Below are 14,578 nucleotides of genomic sequence, written 5' to 3' on the forward strand. Positions count from 1 at the left end.
TTCGTACTCTAATGTCTAAGTGGAGAGAAAAAAGATTGTCAGCTGTGTTTATAATATATTCATTAGTAATTATGGATAGTTACAAGCCTCCAAAGTATCTAGTTGAGAAATCACTACCCCTGCTCTGAAGTTCATTGTGTATATCTTCAATTTGCAGAGTAACCCATCTGAAACAATTTGAGAATGGAAGGAAGAGTTAATTCCTACCTATATCTTCAGCTGTAGCTGTATCTTATCAACTTACGTTTTTTATTTCCAAGTATAACTGTCTTTATTGGTGAACGTTTGTTTTTGTAGCAATGCCATCAATCTTGAGTTTGCTTTCTGCTTTCAGATTGGAAACAGACATGGCATCATTTATAGCATATCCAGCCCTTCAGTTACTAAAAAGTCTTTGGTAATCAGTTTGGTAATTTTAGTAATTGTGGTTTTGGTCAACTATGCACAAGTTCTGTAACTGCTCATGGCATTGGCTTTGATGTCTTTAAACCAAATTTACAAGAAATGCTTTCATACTTGGATTAGATTATTTTTTATTTTGTTGTCTTTGAGGCTGTTCGCAAAAAATTTTGAGGTTTCTCTCTCTACCTCCCCAAGCAGTTCTGGTTACCCTGCAGGTATGTACAGATCTACATTCATTGTGTTAAGAATGAATGTCAAGTAGACCTCTATCACTGGAGACCTCATAAGTCCACCTGCAGGAAAAAAGTCTTGACCGTAGATAACCTTAATGATTTTGGATTAGCCAACTTTTGGAAGGAGAAAGAAGTTGCCAGTAGATTTAAAGCTAGAGATTGACATAATCCAGACTCAAATGCCCATCCTGTCTCCAGACTTATCTTAGAGAAAAATCAAAAAATGCCATGGAGTTTCTCCTTTTAATTAATGCCAGAGGACCTGACAGTACTTATTAAGGGAGCTCTGTTCCTGTCAAAATGAGTAATGCAACTTCATGGAAAAGTATCCTTTAGTCTCTTGTAGCATTGATGATCAATAAAATATCATGTTACATGGTTCCCTGTATTCTCTTTCCCTCCTCCCTTCTCTTAAATTCAAGGCTCTAGAGATCTGCCAGCAGAGGAACTTTGTAGAAGAGACAGTCTATCTTCTGAGTAAGTAACTTTTGCTGTGATAAAATATAACATGCATTTAATCTTGTTATAAAGTTTAAGCTGCGAAAATATGAGTTATTGTCTACGATCATTTAACTTGCTTTCCCAAAGACAAAGCTGCTGGTATATAGTCAATAGAACCAAATAACATGATTTAGAAAGTAGAACAAAGACTGGATTATTTGTATGATGTCTTACATTCATGTATTGTGTTACTGTGTTTCTGGTTTGTTGTTTTTCTTTTTTTTTTTTTTTTGAGGTTTTGTGTTGGTGTGTTTTGGGGAGAGAGGTTATGGGGGCAGAAATTGTTTATTTTTGTAATGATCTCCAAGAGTAAAGTAATCCTATCTGTTTGAAGGGAGGGGAGAAATAAAACATGTTTTGCTCTGTATGCATCTCAGAAGCTTAGTATTGTCTTTTGTTGAGGTGGAAGATTTGCTTATGTTGCTTTTTTTTTTAAATAAAGTTAATTTTAAACTGTTTAAATTTAAATTTAGATTTTTAGCTTCCTCAGCAGGACAAGGTATCTCTAAATGGGAGACATTGTATGACTCTAAGATTTTTATGTATTAGTCACAAACAGAATGGAAAACATTTATTATTGATATAATCAATCTTTGTTTAAATAAGAATGTTTTGTGGACCATTTGAGAACAGAGTAGGATTTACTTAAAGAACAGTTCAGGGTTTATACTACTGCTTCCTCTTTCTGTCATTTTCCATGGGTGTAGGCTGCACTATACTTAAGGCAAATTATGTGTGTCCATGGAGGCTCTTAACAGGGGGTAACTCATGTTAAAGTTTATATGCACACATATACACACACACACTCAACCTTACATCAGATATTGCTGATATTTAGAACCCCTGATATGACCCAACACATCCTTAAGAAAGTCTCTGGGTCCCAGCCCAGCAAAGTATTTGAGCCCATGTTCAGGTTGTACTGACTGCTCTGGGATTTGCATACCTTTCGTCAAATTAGATTAGATTAGGTCTTGAATTAGCCTGAGGCAACTTCATGCTTACAAAATTCATATGGAAAGAGCAATACAAGCTTCTTAAGTATTTATCAATGCTCAGTACTTTAGGGTTTATAATCTCTTTACTTATTCTGTTCTTCTAGGTAGAATGGGCAATAGCCGCAGTGCCTTGAAGATGATAATGGAAGAATTGCAAGATGTAGATAAAGCTATTGAATTTGCCAAGGAACAAGATGATGGAGAACTTTGGGAAGATCTAATTTTATATTCTATCGACAAACCACGTAAGCAGGATAGTTTCTTAGCAGCCTTGTTTAGCAGCTTAGCAGCTATTGCAGGTGAAGGATTGATTTATCCACACGCATGTTAGCAAAATGTTTATGGATAGCCAGGAAGGTGTTTTGGTTTGTGGAGCATGCCATAGCTGTCCTGGGCATAAAAATGTCCAGTAAGGCAGCACGTGGGCATGCTACAGAATGAGTACTTAGGGATTTAACACTTGACTAAGCTCTGCATAGTTATGTCCTTACATCAAGTTAAGCAGAGAATGGTGCTTTTAATTTGGCAGTATATGAAGCTTTATTTTTAGACACATTCAAAACATAGTCAGCAGGCTTGATGAGGATGTTGTGTGGTCTGTTTATTACAGCTGCTTCCCTTTGAAATTCTGAAAATGAAAAGCCTACACCTGTCTGCCCCTCAATAAAATAACCATGTTGTTTTGTTTCTGTGGCACAAAGATAAGATCTGCAATAACAAGAGTATTTTTGCTCTTCGTGATATGAACGTCTACTCAACTTTAAAGTTCAGATAGAATCAGAATCTGTCAGAATCTCCTAATCAGTTTTGTTCAGGAGGGAGATTCAGAGTTCTTATGACTGGGAAAATAGACAATTGTTTTAACTATCCTGTTAGTTTTACAACCTCTTCTGGTGCTTTAAATCAAGACTGTAAAATCTCTGTTGGGATCTCTTTATCCAAAGGATTGCATGTCTTGTAGAATTAATATCAGAATAAATATCTTTTCATCACTTGACCACTAATTCTGACAAGCAACAGCGAACAAAATCTGTTACTCCTTTAGAACAATAGCCTCTCCTGGCACAGCTTTGTGGCATTCCCACACATACTGTCATCGGTTACCAGGGAGAAGAGACCAGCACCTCCCTCTCCACTTCTGCTGCTCACGAAGTTGTAGAGAGCAATAAGGTTGCCTCTGAGCCTTCTTTGAGGTTCATCCTTCTAGTGTTTCATTTAGCCAGTTGCACTTCAAAAAGCAAGACTTTTGCATCACTCTTTTCACTGCTGAGAAACATGTTCCCTTGGAGTTAGGTTAAATACTTACAAATATGGTTTTTAACCCTGTAATTAAGTATGGAATATTCAAATAATGAAGTTAATTTTCTGTTTCTGTTTGCTCAAATGCCTTTTTTATTGAATTGAAATGTGTTATTTACTCACGTTTTTGATGACTTGCACTGGATACTCTGGTATCCCTTTTCCAGATAGCCTAGGAGTTCTGTGCATTGCCAAACTCTGTGTCTTCCTCTTCCCCAAAGGCCTATTTTCAAGTGAATATATCTGCAAGAAAGATGTAAAGGCTATATGAAAGAGGCTTAATGCTCTCTCTCAGTATAGAACTGTCATAGAAACAGCCAAAGCCTCTGGCTGTCACTGAAACATCCTTTGGTCAGGTGTTTGCCTGGATTTTTATCTTAATTTACTCGTCTCTTGGTTTTCACAGCTTTTATTACTGGTTTGTTGAACAATATTGGAACACATGTTGATCCCATTCTTTTGATCCACCGCATTAAGGAAGGCATGGAGATTCCTAATTTGAGAGACTCTCTAGTGAAAATTCTTCAGGATTACAACTTGCAGGTAAATGTTGCATTCTTCCTGTGATAATCATTTTCAAAAAGACAAAAAAAACAAAACAAAAAAAAAAAACACTTCACTACGGAGTAGCATGATAAATCGTTATCCTGAAGGCTTGTTCATTTTGTTCGGATGTCTGCCGTTACCAATGTTACCAATGTCAGTTGGTATGAAACTTTGACAGAAAGGGTAGGAATTAGTCAGGATGAATACTCTCTTCTCTTAGATAGCTTCTGGTCTTCTAAATCTCTCTCATACCGTTATAAGCCTTGTGGGTAAGTAGAAATGTTGAAACCTTGGATGATATAGGTATTTCTTTTAGATCGTGACTTTGAGTATTTCAAAGAAGCATTTTAAGTGTCTTGTTCTCCTATACATATGTAACGTGCAAGGAGGTACCCCAGATAGACAGGTACATGTCTGTATATACTGCATGTCGTAGCATTATTTGCAGGTTTTTGATTGACTTAATTAGATACTACTATCCTTCCAAAATAATGCTAGCTAAGTTGCATTCTGCGTTTAAGCAGTTACATGTTAATCTTGTTGCTGTCAGTACCCTGCTGCTTGCACTGCTGATCCCACTGTTACTGCATTCTGTGGAAATCAAAACGGAACATTTTCTACGTCTGCGCCCAGAGTGATTTTGCCTATATGTGAAGTCTGTTGGTGGCTGATGAAGTCGTTTGGTTACATTTTGGGGAGGAAAGAATCCTTTTTGTCTTCAGATAGCTTTTAACAAAATTACTTTGGGATTAAAAGGATGTGTTTAACCTCTAGAGCGGTATCTAAAATTATTTGCTCTTAGCATTGAAGCGCTTCATGGATTTTAAATTAATTCATTTTAAAGTAGATTTGGATAGCTCTGGGGCTAAAATTTATACCTCTTAGGAGTAATAGAAATTAGGGAAGCTTAATGTAAATTGTGCTTGGCTTGCTTGTACAATAGCAAAACAATATAGCAAAAAAAAAAAAAAGAAAGAAAGAAATTAAAGTGACTATTTTTCTTTACAGAAATGTAAGCTATAGCTTAAAATAAGACTGCTCCTGAAGTGTTACAGGAATGTGAAGTGCACCGTTATAAACAGATGGTGTGTCTACACTGAAATTTAAAGATGCAATCACAGCTCTTGAACATGCTCACCTAAGTATCTTTAAGTTGGCAAGCTCAGTTTTTGATAGAACCATTTTTGCAGATAGACCTTCATGTAAATAAATGTCTTAAGCAGCGTTTCCTAGCAGAGGGCAATTCCACCATCACTTCATCATTACTACTGCTGCCTCATTAGCTGTTTCAAAGCTAGTCTCTGGTGTGTTGGTATGATGCCTGGTCGCACCTTTACATCATGTTGTGCAGGTTCGTGCTGTGAAATGTATGTCCTCTATTCAGGCCTGAGACAACTCCTTTCAGATTCCTGATTTGTATTACCTAATGTACCAGACACTTCAAACGTGTATAGCGATCCAAATTTTTTTGGTTAGGACTTTCTGTGATTTCATCTCTTCAGATCACCAGTTTTGTATGTGCATAAGTCTCATCATTCCCATTTTCAAAGGTAAAAAGGAAAATCTTGTGCCAAGAACCACAAATCAGGAGAATACGTGAAGTTAGAACCCATTGCTTGGCTTGCAAGTTACTGCCAAATATGAAAACTGTGCTGATCTTGTCATAACATCAGCTCCCAAAAAGTACTGCAGCTGTGCCTTTCTGTTATTTAATTGTGACCTCCTTTGGCAAGCCCTGGTAAGATTGTTTTATGCAAAACTGTACTTATGCAAGTATTCAGGTACAAATTTCCTATTATGCTCTTAAATTTCTGTAGCAGTAAACATTTCATTAGATGTGATTTGAAATGTAGGTATGAGCTAAAAGCAGTGCTTTAGACAGACTTTCTCTCTTTGAAAACAATTATTTACATGACAACAAATCAAGTGAATGAAATTGAATGGCTGCCAAAACATGCCATATGTAGCTTGCACTGTGCATTAGAGAATCCAGCGAGGAAGTCTAGTAATGCAACAAAATTTGTTGTAACTTCTTTTTTTAATCTGGCATCTTCCCTGAATAATATAAGTTTTTATTAAAATTGGCATATTGCAGATATGAAGCAGATATCATTAGATGAACTGCTGCAACTGTTTTATGTGCTACCCTAAGTTCACCTCAGCTCTAAAGTAATGTGGATAACTTACACGTGTGAAGGAGCTAATGTTTGCTGCCAAACAAACATGGCACTGAGATAGGATTAGGTATTCTATTGGGTAAAAATAAGATGCTGATCATGTGAGACTTTGCTCTTAGACCACAAGTTCAAATAAGTATTACTAATTTATTTCTCTGCTGTGGAGTTACAGCTCTGCTTTACAAGTAGGGGTCTATCAGCTACCTTATTATTTTTATTAGAATACCATTTTTATTTTCCCATTTCAGGAAATGCAATTTCATACAACCTAAAGCTGAGCATATTCCTAAACAGTGTCAGGAGTATTTTCCTAAACAGTGTCAGATTTAAGCACTCATTTAAGTGAATTGGGAATTAAGTGAATTTAAGTGAATTGGGAATAAAACTACAGATAGTTATTGCCTTTTTTCACCTTCCCTTCCTAAGGATCATTTTTTATGTTTTCTGTTCGTCATCTTCAAAGTTAATGTATTAAAACCACAACAGATAATTGGGTGCCACTGATATTTTATAATGATGAAGTTTACTTCCTGCTGAAACAATAGCAATTTTAGTGTTTTTGTACAGTAACATTGACAAAGTTATGAAGACATAGACAGTAAAAACAAAGTTACAGTTGTCTGCATTTCAACAGGAGTAGTTACTAAGTGTAGTCTAAAACTTTTTTTTTTATTATTTAGCTCCTGAAATCTAGTTCTTCAGTGCTATAAATTTGTAGATAAAATAGGCCACGGACTACTTCTTTTGAATTTATAAACTTCTGAGGATATGGTGTCTTAAGGAGGGACATGCATATTTAGTAGGAATAATATGTACCTAGTTCATTTTTTAACAGTCATCATTTCCAACATAACTAAATACCATTCAAATCTGTGACAGGCTAACTGTTTGGAGCCAAGACATATTAATATCCTGGCAAAAGCTTAATACTTTTCATCTTTATTGTTTGCATTTAAAAGGGCTTGCAAAGACAAAGAATCAAAACTTAGCTATCTCCGTACAAGTGAAAAGTTGTCAAGATAAAGTTGTAGTTTTAAGAACTGACTTTTATATTTACTTAGATCAGAACACCAGCCAGCTGTATTGTCTTTTTCATCCAACAGTCCTTAAATTCTTTAAATCTGCAAGTTCGTTTTTTCTACTGAAAGTCAGGATTCAGTCAGAATAAAATATTTTTTTACAGTCTTCTGGAGTCAAACTGTATTTAACTGGAGCTCCTATATAAGAACACCTTCACTGGAGGAAAAACAAAACAAAACTACAAAAAAAAAAAGTTCTGAGACTCAAGAAGTTCTAACATTCTTTGTCAACAGTGAAATATTTGAATGTGGGAGGAATGCTTTCTCCTGGGATATCCAACCTGTCTTCAGTCAGTAATGTGTAAACTCCTGTCAAAAGGCATTTCCTAGACACAGATTTTTAGTCTGGTGCCTGTTTTTCTATTTCACATTCCAAGGTAGCAGCAGTAAGAACAGGTCAGGATCTGCTGACAGTGATTTAGGCTTCTAAATGAGGGATGGACAGCCAGCTTCACGCTCTCACAGCCAAAAGCTCTGCCGTTTGAAGACCATCCTGAAAATGCAGGTAGTTTGCTACTTGCTTTTAAGTAAGCATGGTATTTGCCTGTTTTGAGCCCCTTGAATGAAATGGATGCAAACAGCTTAGGCTTGATCAGCACCAAAAAATAACATTGTTCTGGTGTAATCTACTTTCCACACTTAGTGATGGTACTTTTCTTAGACTCATACATGTCCTCTGTTCCCATTAGGACTTCACCAGTGCAATTATTTTTTAAACCTCCCTTACCAACAGAGTGAGGTCAGTCTTGCTTTTATGTGAAAATTGTAGCAAAAATTGACATTTACTAGGATTTCTGTGCAAAGTAAACATTCTCTCTTTTTTTTTTTTTCCAATGAAACTAATGCTATTGGTTTTGTTTTATTTTTTTTATATACATCATCTTTGGACTGAAATTCATCAGTGTTACAGTGATTTAGTCATAACAAAGACCTTTTTTCTCTAATGTGTAGTCAATCTTTGTATTTGCCTTTATTATCTGCTTCTCTGAGAATTAAATGGGAAAGGAATATGAAATTGTTCACATGTGTTCAAGTCTCTGCTATCTGATCTCACAGTGGTCTTAACTTAGGAATTAGGAATCTGGGAAGCTTTCTTAAAGTAAGTCATGTAATCATCCTCCAGGTCTGTAGTTTCTATAGTTGCTGTATCAGACTTCTCTCTCACAGCGAAGGCTGATATAAAAAGTCCCTTATTTGTACACTTGTGTGTTAGCCATAAGTCTGTTACATTTTCTGAATTTATAAAATAAGAATCTTTTCAGCTTCTGTCTATACCTAAGTGAAATATACAAAAAGCTTGTGTTGTTGGAAGAGATGTAAACACCTGCCTCATTTCAGAATGATGTGCCTAATTTCTGAACCTTTTTTGACAATTTTTAGAAAAAGACATCAAAAGATTTTGGTATTCTAATATTACGCCCCCTCTACCTCAGTTTTAAAATATAAAATCAATTCATTTAGATTCAGTACCTCTAGGTTTTATGGATTAGCCATTTTACTCAAATGTTATTATGTTATTAGTTTAAACATGGATTGAACCTGCAGTAACTCTCTGATGGACAACTGGGGCTGTCCATCCATAATTCTTCCATTCGTAGCATTCATGTCTGTCCATTCACAACAGAGGTTATGAACTAACAGACATCAATGATAATCTGATGAACACTGATTGAAAGAGCATCTGGAAAAGCTGTTAGGCTCTTCTGAATCCGAATAAGCCGCTGTTCAGACACCTTAGAGGCACTAGGGGGCAGGTGGCAGCTTGCACAGTGGGACGCCGGCTTCTTGGTCATAATGACTAAAAAATAATGCGCTTTTGATTGGTTTGTGACGCATTTTGGAAGCATTTAAGTAATTGTCCTTGAGAAACTTGGGTTTGGTTGAGGGCTAAGCTGAATCAAGGCCTGAATGTATTTCTTGTGCTTCAGGTATACCCTTCTGCATACTGCAGTGGTTTCCTCTAAAGATAATATTAGGCATATGTAAATCAAGACTTTCTAAATTAAATAGTTTTCATGGCTTGTGGTTTTCATTCTGCAGTAGCACCTTCTCTAGTATAGTCAGAAAATCAGATTCTTTACCTCAATAAATGATTTGGTTCCAGATGTTTTCATTAATTTAGTAAAGTAATATATCCACTTAAAACTTCTTTCTCTAGCCTTAACATAGTGTCCTAATTGTGTTTACGGTCCTGTGCTTTTTTAAGGGTAAAAAATTTCATTTTCACAAGACTTTTTTCAAAGTCTCCTGTAGTACAAATAATCAGGAGAAACAAATGGACACTCCCTCTTTATAACACTTTTTTTTTGTAGGTTTGTTCAGCTCAAAATTGATTGTGAACCTCTTTGAAAACATTTTTCAGAACAATTGCAGTCTTGGAAAACAAATTTCCAAACATCAATTTAGTGTGGGGTGGAGGGAAGAAAACTTTCACAAGTTTTAATTTGTGTTTGTCATATTTTCATGAACTTTCCTCACTAGGCATTGGGAAATAATGCTCTGTATAATTTTGATGCCTTTTTTTGTGTTTCACAACATTGACAGACAATAACATGTCAATCTAATGTAAAATACTGAATAAGTTTAAAAAAAAAAAAAGGAATCTAAGACTTTTGCTAAGGAGGAACAAAATCTGGATCTTTGGTTAATTGCATAGGCTTTTTTAATATGGCTAACTAAATGACACCTCAGTAGGAAATACGTATGAACAAAATATATTTAGAATTACTGTTTTTTGGAAAGGTTTTATGATTAGTAAATGCCTTTCCTAAAGTAAGTAGGGAAGGTCTGGAAAAAGAGAGAGAAAGTTTTGAAGAGAGTTTGGAGAAAGTTTTGAAGTGGTTTAGAGACCATTTCTGAGAGACAATGTAAAAAAACGTCTCTCAGTTTTATTTTCTTAAGAGCAGCTTGCTGGAAGATTGTCGTAATTTACAACAGTAGTATGTTTGCAAAGGATTTTATATTTATTTAAATGTGTTTTTTTCATTTAAATAGAGGTGGTAGTAGCAGGATGTTCCTCTTTTCCTCCTTTCCTTTTTGCCCCCACTGCTAGAGGTATAATTGTTTGGAAAGGCTTAAACATTCTTTGTGCTTTCTATAACAGCAAAACCCCATAGATGACTTGCAAAGTAGCTGCTATGCCCATCTATTCCATAACTACTGTATTTTGTGTCCTTTGCACAATAGATCTTGCTGCGGGAAGGTTGCAAGAAGATACTTGTTGCTGACTCTCTTTCTTTGTTGAAGAAAATGCATCGAACTCAAATGAAGGGTGTTCTAGTGGATGGTGGGTACAGAGGAAATGTGGTGACATTCAAGGTTTTGAAGTCTTTTACTTGGTTTATAAACCTAAGCCACATGACAGTCCATTTTGGAAGCTGACAGAAAGCCTGAGTATTATACCTTATTTGTAGAGTACAGTAGGGTGCTAGCTGCTTTCCCTTTTGCAAAGAAAGCACTTGTATTGCAAAAACAAGACCCAGCATGCAGCTTTTCACTTTCTTAGTCTCAGCATAGCCAGTAATATATTGCGTCCTGAAGTCTGTAACAGTGGAAAATGCTGTTCAGTGCCAAAACAGTCAGGTAATAATAATCTGCAACAAGATAGTTTTTAGAAATAGTTTAAAATATTTTACAAGGTGCTAATTGTGTACGTGAAAAGTTCTGTGATTCATGCAAGATGTGTGTTAATGCCATGAGGCAAAAGCTGATGGAAAGACAGAGGATCAGAGCTTCTGCTAGAAAACGCTGCAGAGAAATCAGGAACCCATCCTGTGCTGCTTTTTTTTTTTGGAGTTTGCCTTGTGTCTCTACAGCCCTGTTCTTAGTCTAGCTCCTGCACTTCTGCCTGCACTGAAATCAGAGGAGCGAAACATTTTTCCTGCTGTTAATAGAATATTGCTTCAGTATTGCTCTTCAATTTTTAATAGTCTGTGGTAGGTATCTTAAGGAAATACTTTAAGATCAAGATCCATTTCTGTAACAGCAATATGTTAATGCCCGCTTTATTAAAAGAAGAAAAAAAAAGGAAACATGGAGTATGTTAATAAAGTTGTTACAAATTTATACAAATTTCATTCTTTTTTTTTTTTCCCCAGAAGAGAATATATGTGAATCATGCCTGTCTCCGATACTTCCTTCAGGTAGGATGCTTTTCTGGAAGAGTAAGAAACCGTCTATTTTTATATTTTATGAGGACCTACTGTTTGCTGTTATTCACAGAAATGTGTAATACTCTTCCCTTGGTAATCACCGTGTAAATTTCAGTCTCCTGTGTGAACCTTGCTGTTGAATTCCAGTGTGGGAACAGTCTAATTTGAACATTTTTGTTGTAGTAAATACAGATTTTCTTTCTTCTTTCTTACTCATGTTTGATTTTCTTATTTTCTGTTTTGCATTATATCGAATGGAAGGAACTTTAGTCAATCAACATACATATTCTTAAAGATTATCAGAACTGTGAAACTAAGCTGTTCCCATCAAATCTTGCTTATAGCTGTTTTATGATTTATACAGAACTTGCAGACTATAAACTTTTACGGAATATACATTTTGTCTGAGTGGTAGAAAACTCATGGCTTCAGTCACTGCTGGCATATTTGAAACAGCTTATAATGACTGTAGTTTTAAAACATTTTATAAAGTTAGTCTTGAAACTAGAAATTCAGTAAACTATTTTTAAAGATGTACATTCTGCAAGAGAACTATATTTAGAAATATCAGCATAGTCGCCAGGCATCTTAAGGAGTAGTAGTTTGACCAGGAAAATATCTGTTATGGCATCTTCAACAAGAATATATAAGACAAAGTATACAGATAAAAACCAGTTTTTTGTTTGCCAGCTGTGAATAGAACGAATCATAGAATGGTTTGGGTTGATAGGGACCTTAAAAATCATCTAATTCCGGTCCCCCAGCCATGGGCAGGGGTACCTCCCACTAGACCAGGTTGCTCAAACCTGACACATTACCTGATAGCATCACTCTGTGTGGTTTCTCTAAATAAGACAGAATAAATTGGAATTAAATATGATAAAGATATGACTTGATGTATACACTGTGTGTATAATGGAATGGGGGCGTATACAGCTGCAGTCACTGAATTCTTTGTTTCATTGTCCTCTTGTAATGGATTTACTTTTCTTTTTCCCAGATGCATCCAAGTCCTTCAATGTGGTAGTGTTCCACTGCAGACACATGTTTCACAAAGAGTGTCTCCCGGTATCTAACACAGTAAGGAACTAGCTTACTATCTCTGTCACCTTTGCCAAAGACAAAAGGACAAATCATGTCTCCTTTTCTCATTTGTGGAGAAGGGCATGGCTCTATCAGGAATTATAATACGATTACAGTAATTATTTGTGATGGTACCGTGTAATAGAATGTGAATAGGGAAAAGATGTGTTGGGCCACTGCAACCAAAGTACGTGCAATTTAAAAAGAAATTGCTGCTGTTTGAGAAGTACATTACCAATTTCTTCAATCTGAATGGGCAACACAACTTTGAGTCATACAGAAAATATGACACATTTGAATTTTTATTAGTTCTTTTCTGTTGCAACAGCTTAAATATGTTTAATTAAAGAAAAGAATAAGGTATTTTTTCAGGTGATTTTTATTATATGAATCTGATCCCAATTTGTGTTTCAGAAAGCAAATATTTAAATATCTTTGCAATTATTTTTATGCTTAGAATGTTTTTCTTCATTAGGGAAATATTTTTTTTCAGTGAAAACAGAGTAATTTCTAGATATAACCATGTTTGAATTTAGAAATGAAAGCATAAGAATAGTACTAAAATCACAAAGGAAATGGGATTTAAAATTTGCTGATTCTGTTTCTCTCTGAAAATGAACATCTAGTTAAAAAATCACTTTGAGTCACCGCAAAGTGACCAAGCAGAGTGCTTATAGCCATCTGGTACAGCTTGTATACTTAAATTGTTATCATAATCTTAATGAATATTAGATCGTTTGCACAAGAAAGCCCACCAACTATTATTTATTCAAATAATATTTACCACAAATGTGATTATCTGACAAATAATCTAAAATTTATCTAGCAATCACAGTATGCTGAGACAGGGGTGGGACTGGGTAACTCATCAAATGTGATTTTTAAATGTGACATATTACATAATATTTATTCTGTGTTACATATTAATATACAGGTATCTGTCCATATCTGAAACAAATTCTCCACTGCTATAGTATTTCTTGGCTTTAGACAGCCAGTTGTGTTACTGATACTTGGTTACTGGTGATGTAAGTTAAGGAAAGTAGTGTGTGCATAAAGCATCACAGAGGGCTAAATGCAGCAGTAACGATGAGCACTTATTTGATAGTAAACGGAAGGGTGTTCAGGTGTGACTGTGACTAAGACATCCAGTGGTCAGTGGAGCCAGCCAAGTGACTTAGTCTCTTCTTCATCTGTGAAGATAATCAGCAACATTTTGAGTCTGTATTTTTCATCTTTGTTGTGGAGAGAATTTGACTTACTCGCCTGGAGGGTCGTGGTAATACAAGTGGGGTGAATGGTGTACGGCCCTCTGACTCCAAAACAACCTGTTTTACCATGCTCCACTACATCACCTTCCTAAACCTATCCATGAGTATGTCTGTAGGGAACAGCCTGACAATGAATAGTGACACTGGGACAAACATTGGCAATTTTCATTCATCTTCCCACATTCTAACCTGGCTATATTTCTCTAAGAGGCTCTTGATTTTTTTTTCATTTCCAGGTATCTTCTGTCCAGTTCTGCAACATATGCAGTGCCAAACACCGAGGGCCAGGAAGTGCAATCCTGGAGATGAAGAAATAGCAGTCGCCTTGTTCTACATGCCAGTGTGTGACACCAAATCTGTTAGGACCATGCAGAGCTACTGTAGTTTTTGTTTAGTTGTCATTTCTGTATATAATTCTGAATGTGATTTAAAACTGTTTTCTTTAAGTTATCCTGCTTACCAAATACTTTCTGGAAAGAGAAGATGTGAAAATCTTTACCTAGGAACTCCTTGTTCTGCAATTCATATTTCACTGTTCCTCTGCTCAGCTTGTTCATTACTTAACTCTGGAACAGAAAAGGGAAATAAAAAGGGGGAAAAGAAGTTTGGAGATTTGTGTTTGGTATCAGTTAAAGTGCTTCACATATTGGGAACATATCATGGTCACATAAAGAAAGATGAATCACTGTGAATTCAGCTCACCAAACTACTGCAGTCCAGATTTACTCTGTTAGTGAACTGTTTAACTTCAGTGAGACCCATGAGGAGTCTTACTGCTTTCCATGGAGCTGCTTCAGGACTTGAAGCTGACTGTGTACTGAATCATATATTAAATCAA

At 35.8% G+C, this 14,578-nt stretch overlaps 1 protein-coding gene across 1 annotated transcript in view; it reads left to right on the forward strand.

The window, feature by feature from the left end:
- VPS41 (VPS41 subunit of HOPS complex) overlaps positions 1–14,343 on the forward strand; it is a 105,154-nt gene extending 90,811 nt beyond the window's left edge. Inside the window, 7 exon segments of the mRNA XM_040549571.1 lie at positions 1,058–1,112; positions 2,239–2,379; positions 3,840–3,976; positions 10,422–10,521; positions 11,333–11,377; positions 12,387–12,466; positions 13,977–14,343. Of these exon segments, the coding sequence (XP_040405505.1) occupies positions 1,058–1,112; positions 2,239–2,379; positions 3,840–3,976; positions 10,422–10,521; positions 11,333–11,377; positions 12,387–12,466; positions 13,977–14,057 (639 nt within the window). The 3' untranslated portion in view covers positions 14,058–14,343.
- The last annotated feature ends 235 nt before the right edge of the window (positions 14,344–14,578 follow it).

This window comes from Cygnus olor, chromosome 2 (assembly GCF_009769625.2).
Source record: "Cygnus olor isolate bCygOlo1 chromosome 2, bCygOlo1.pri.v2, whole genome shotgun sequence".
Taxonomy (NCBI): domain Eukaryota; kingdom Metazoa; phylum Chordata; class Aves; order Anseriformes; family Anatidae; genus Cygnus; species Cygnus olor.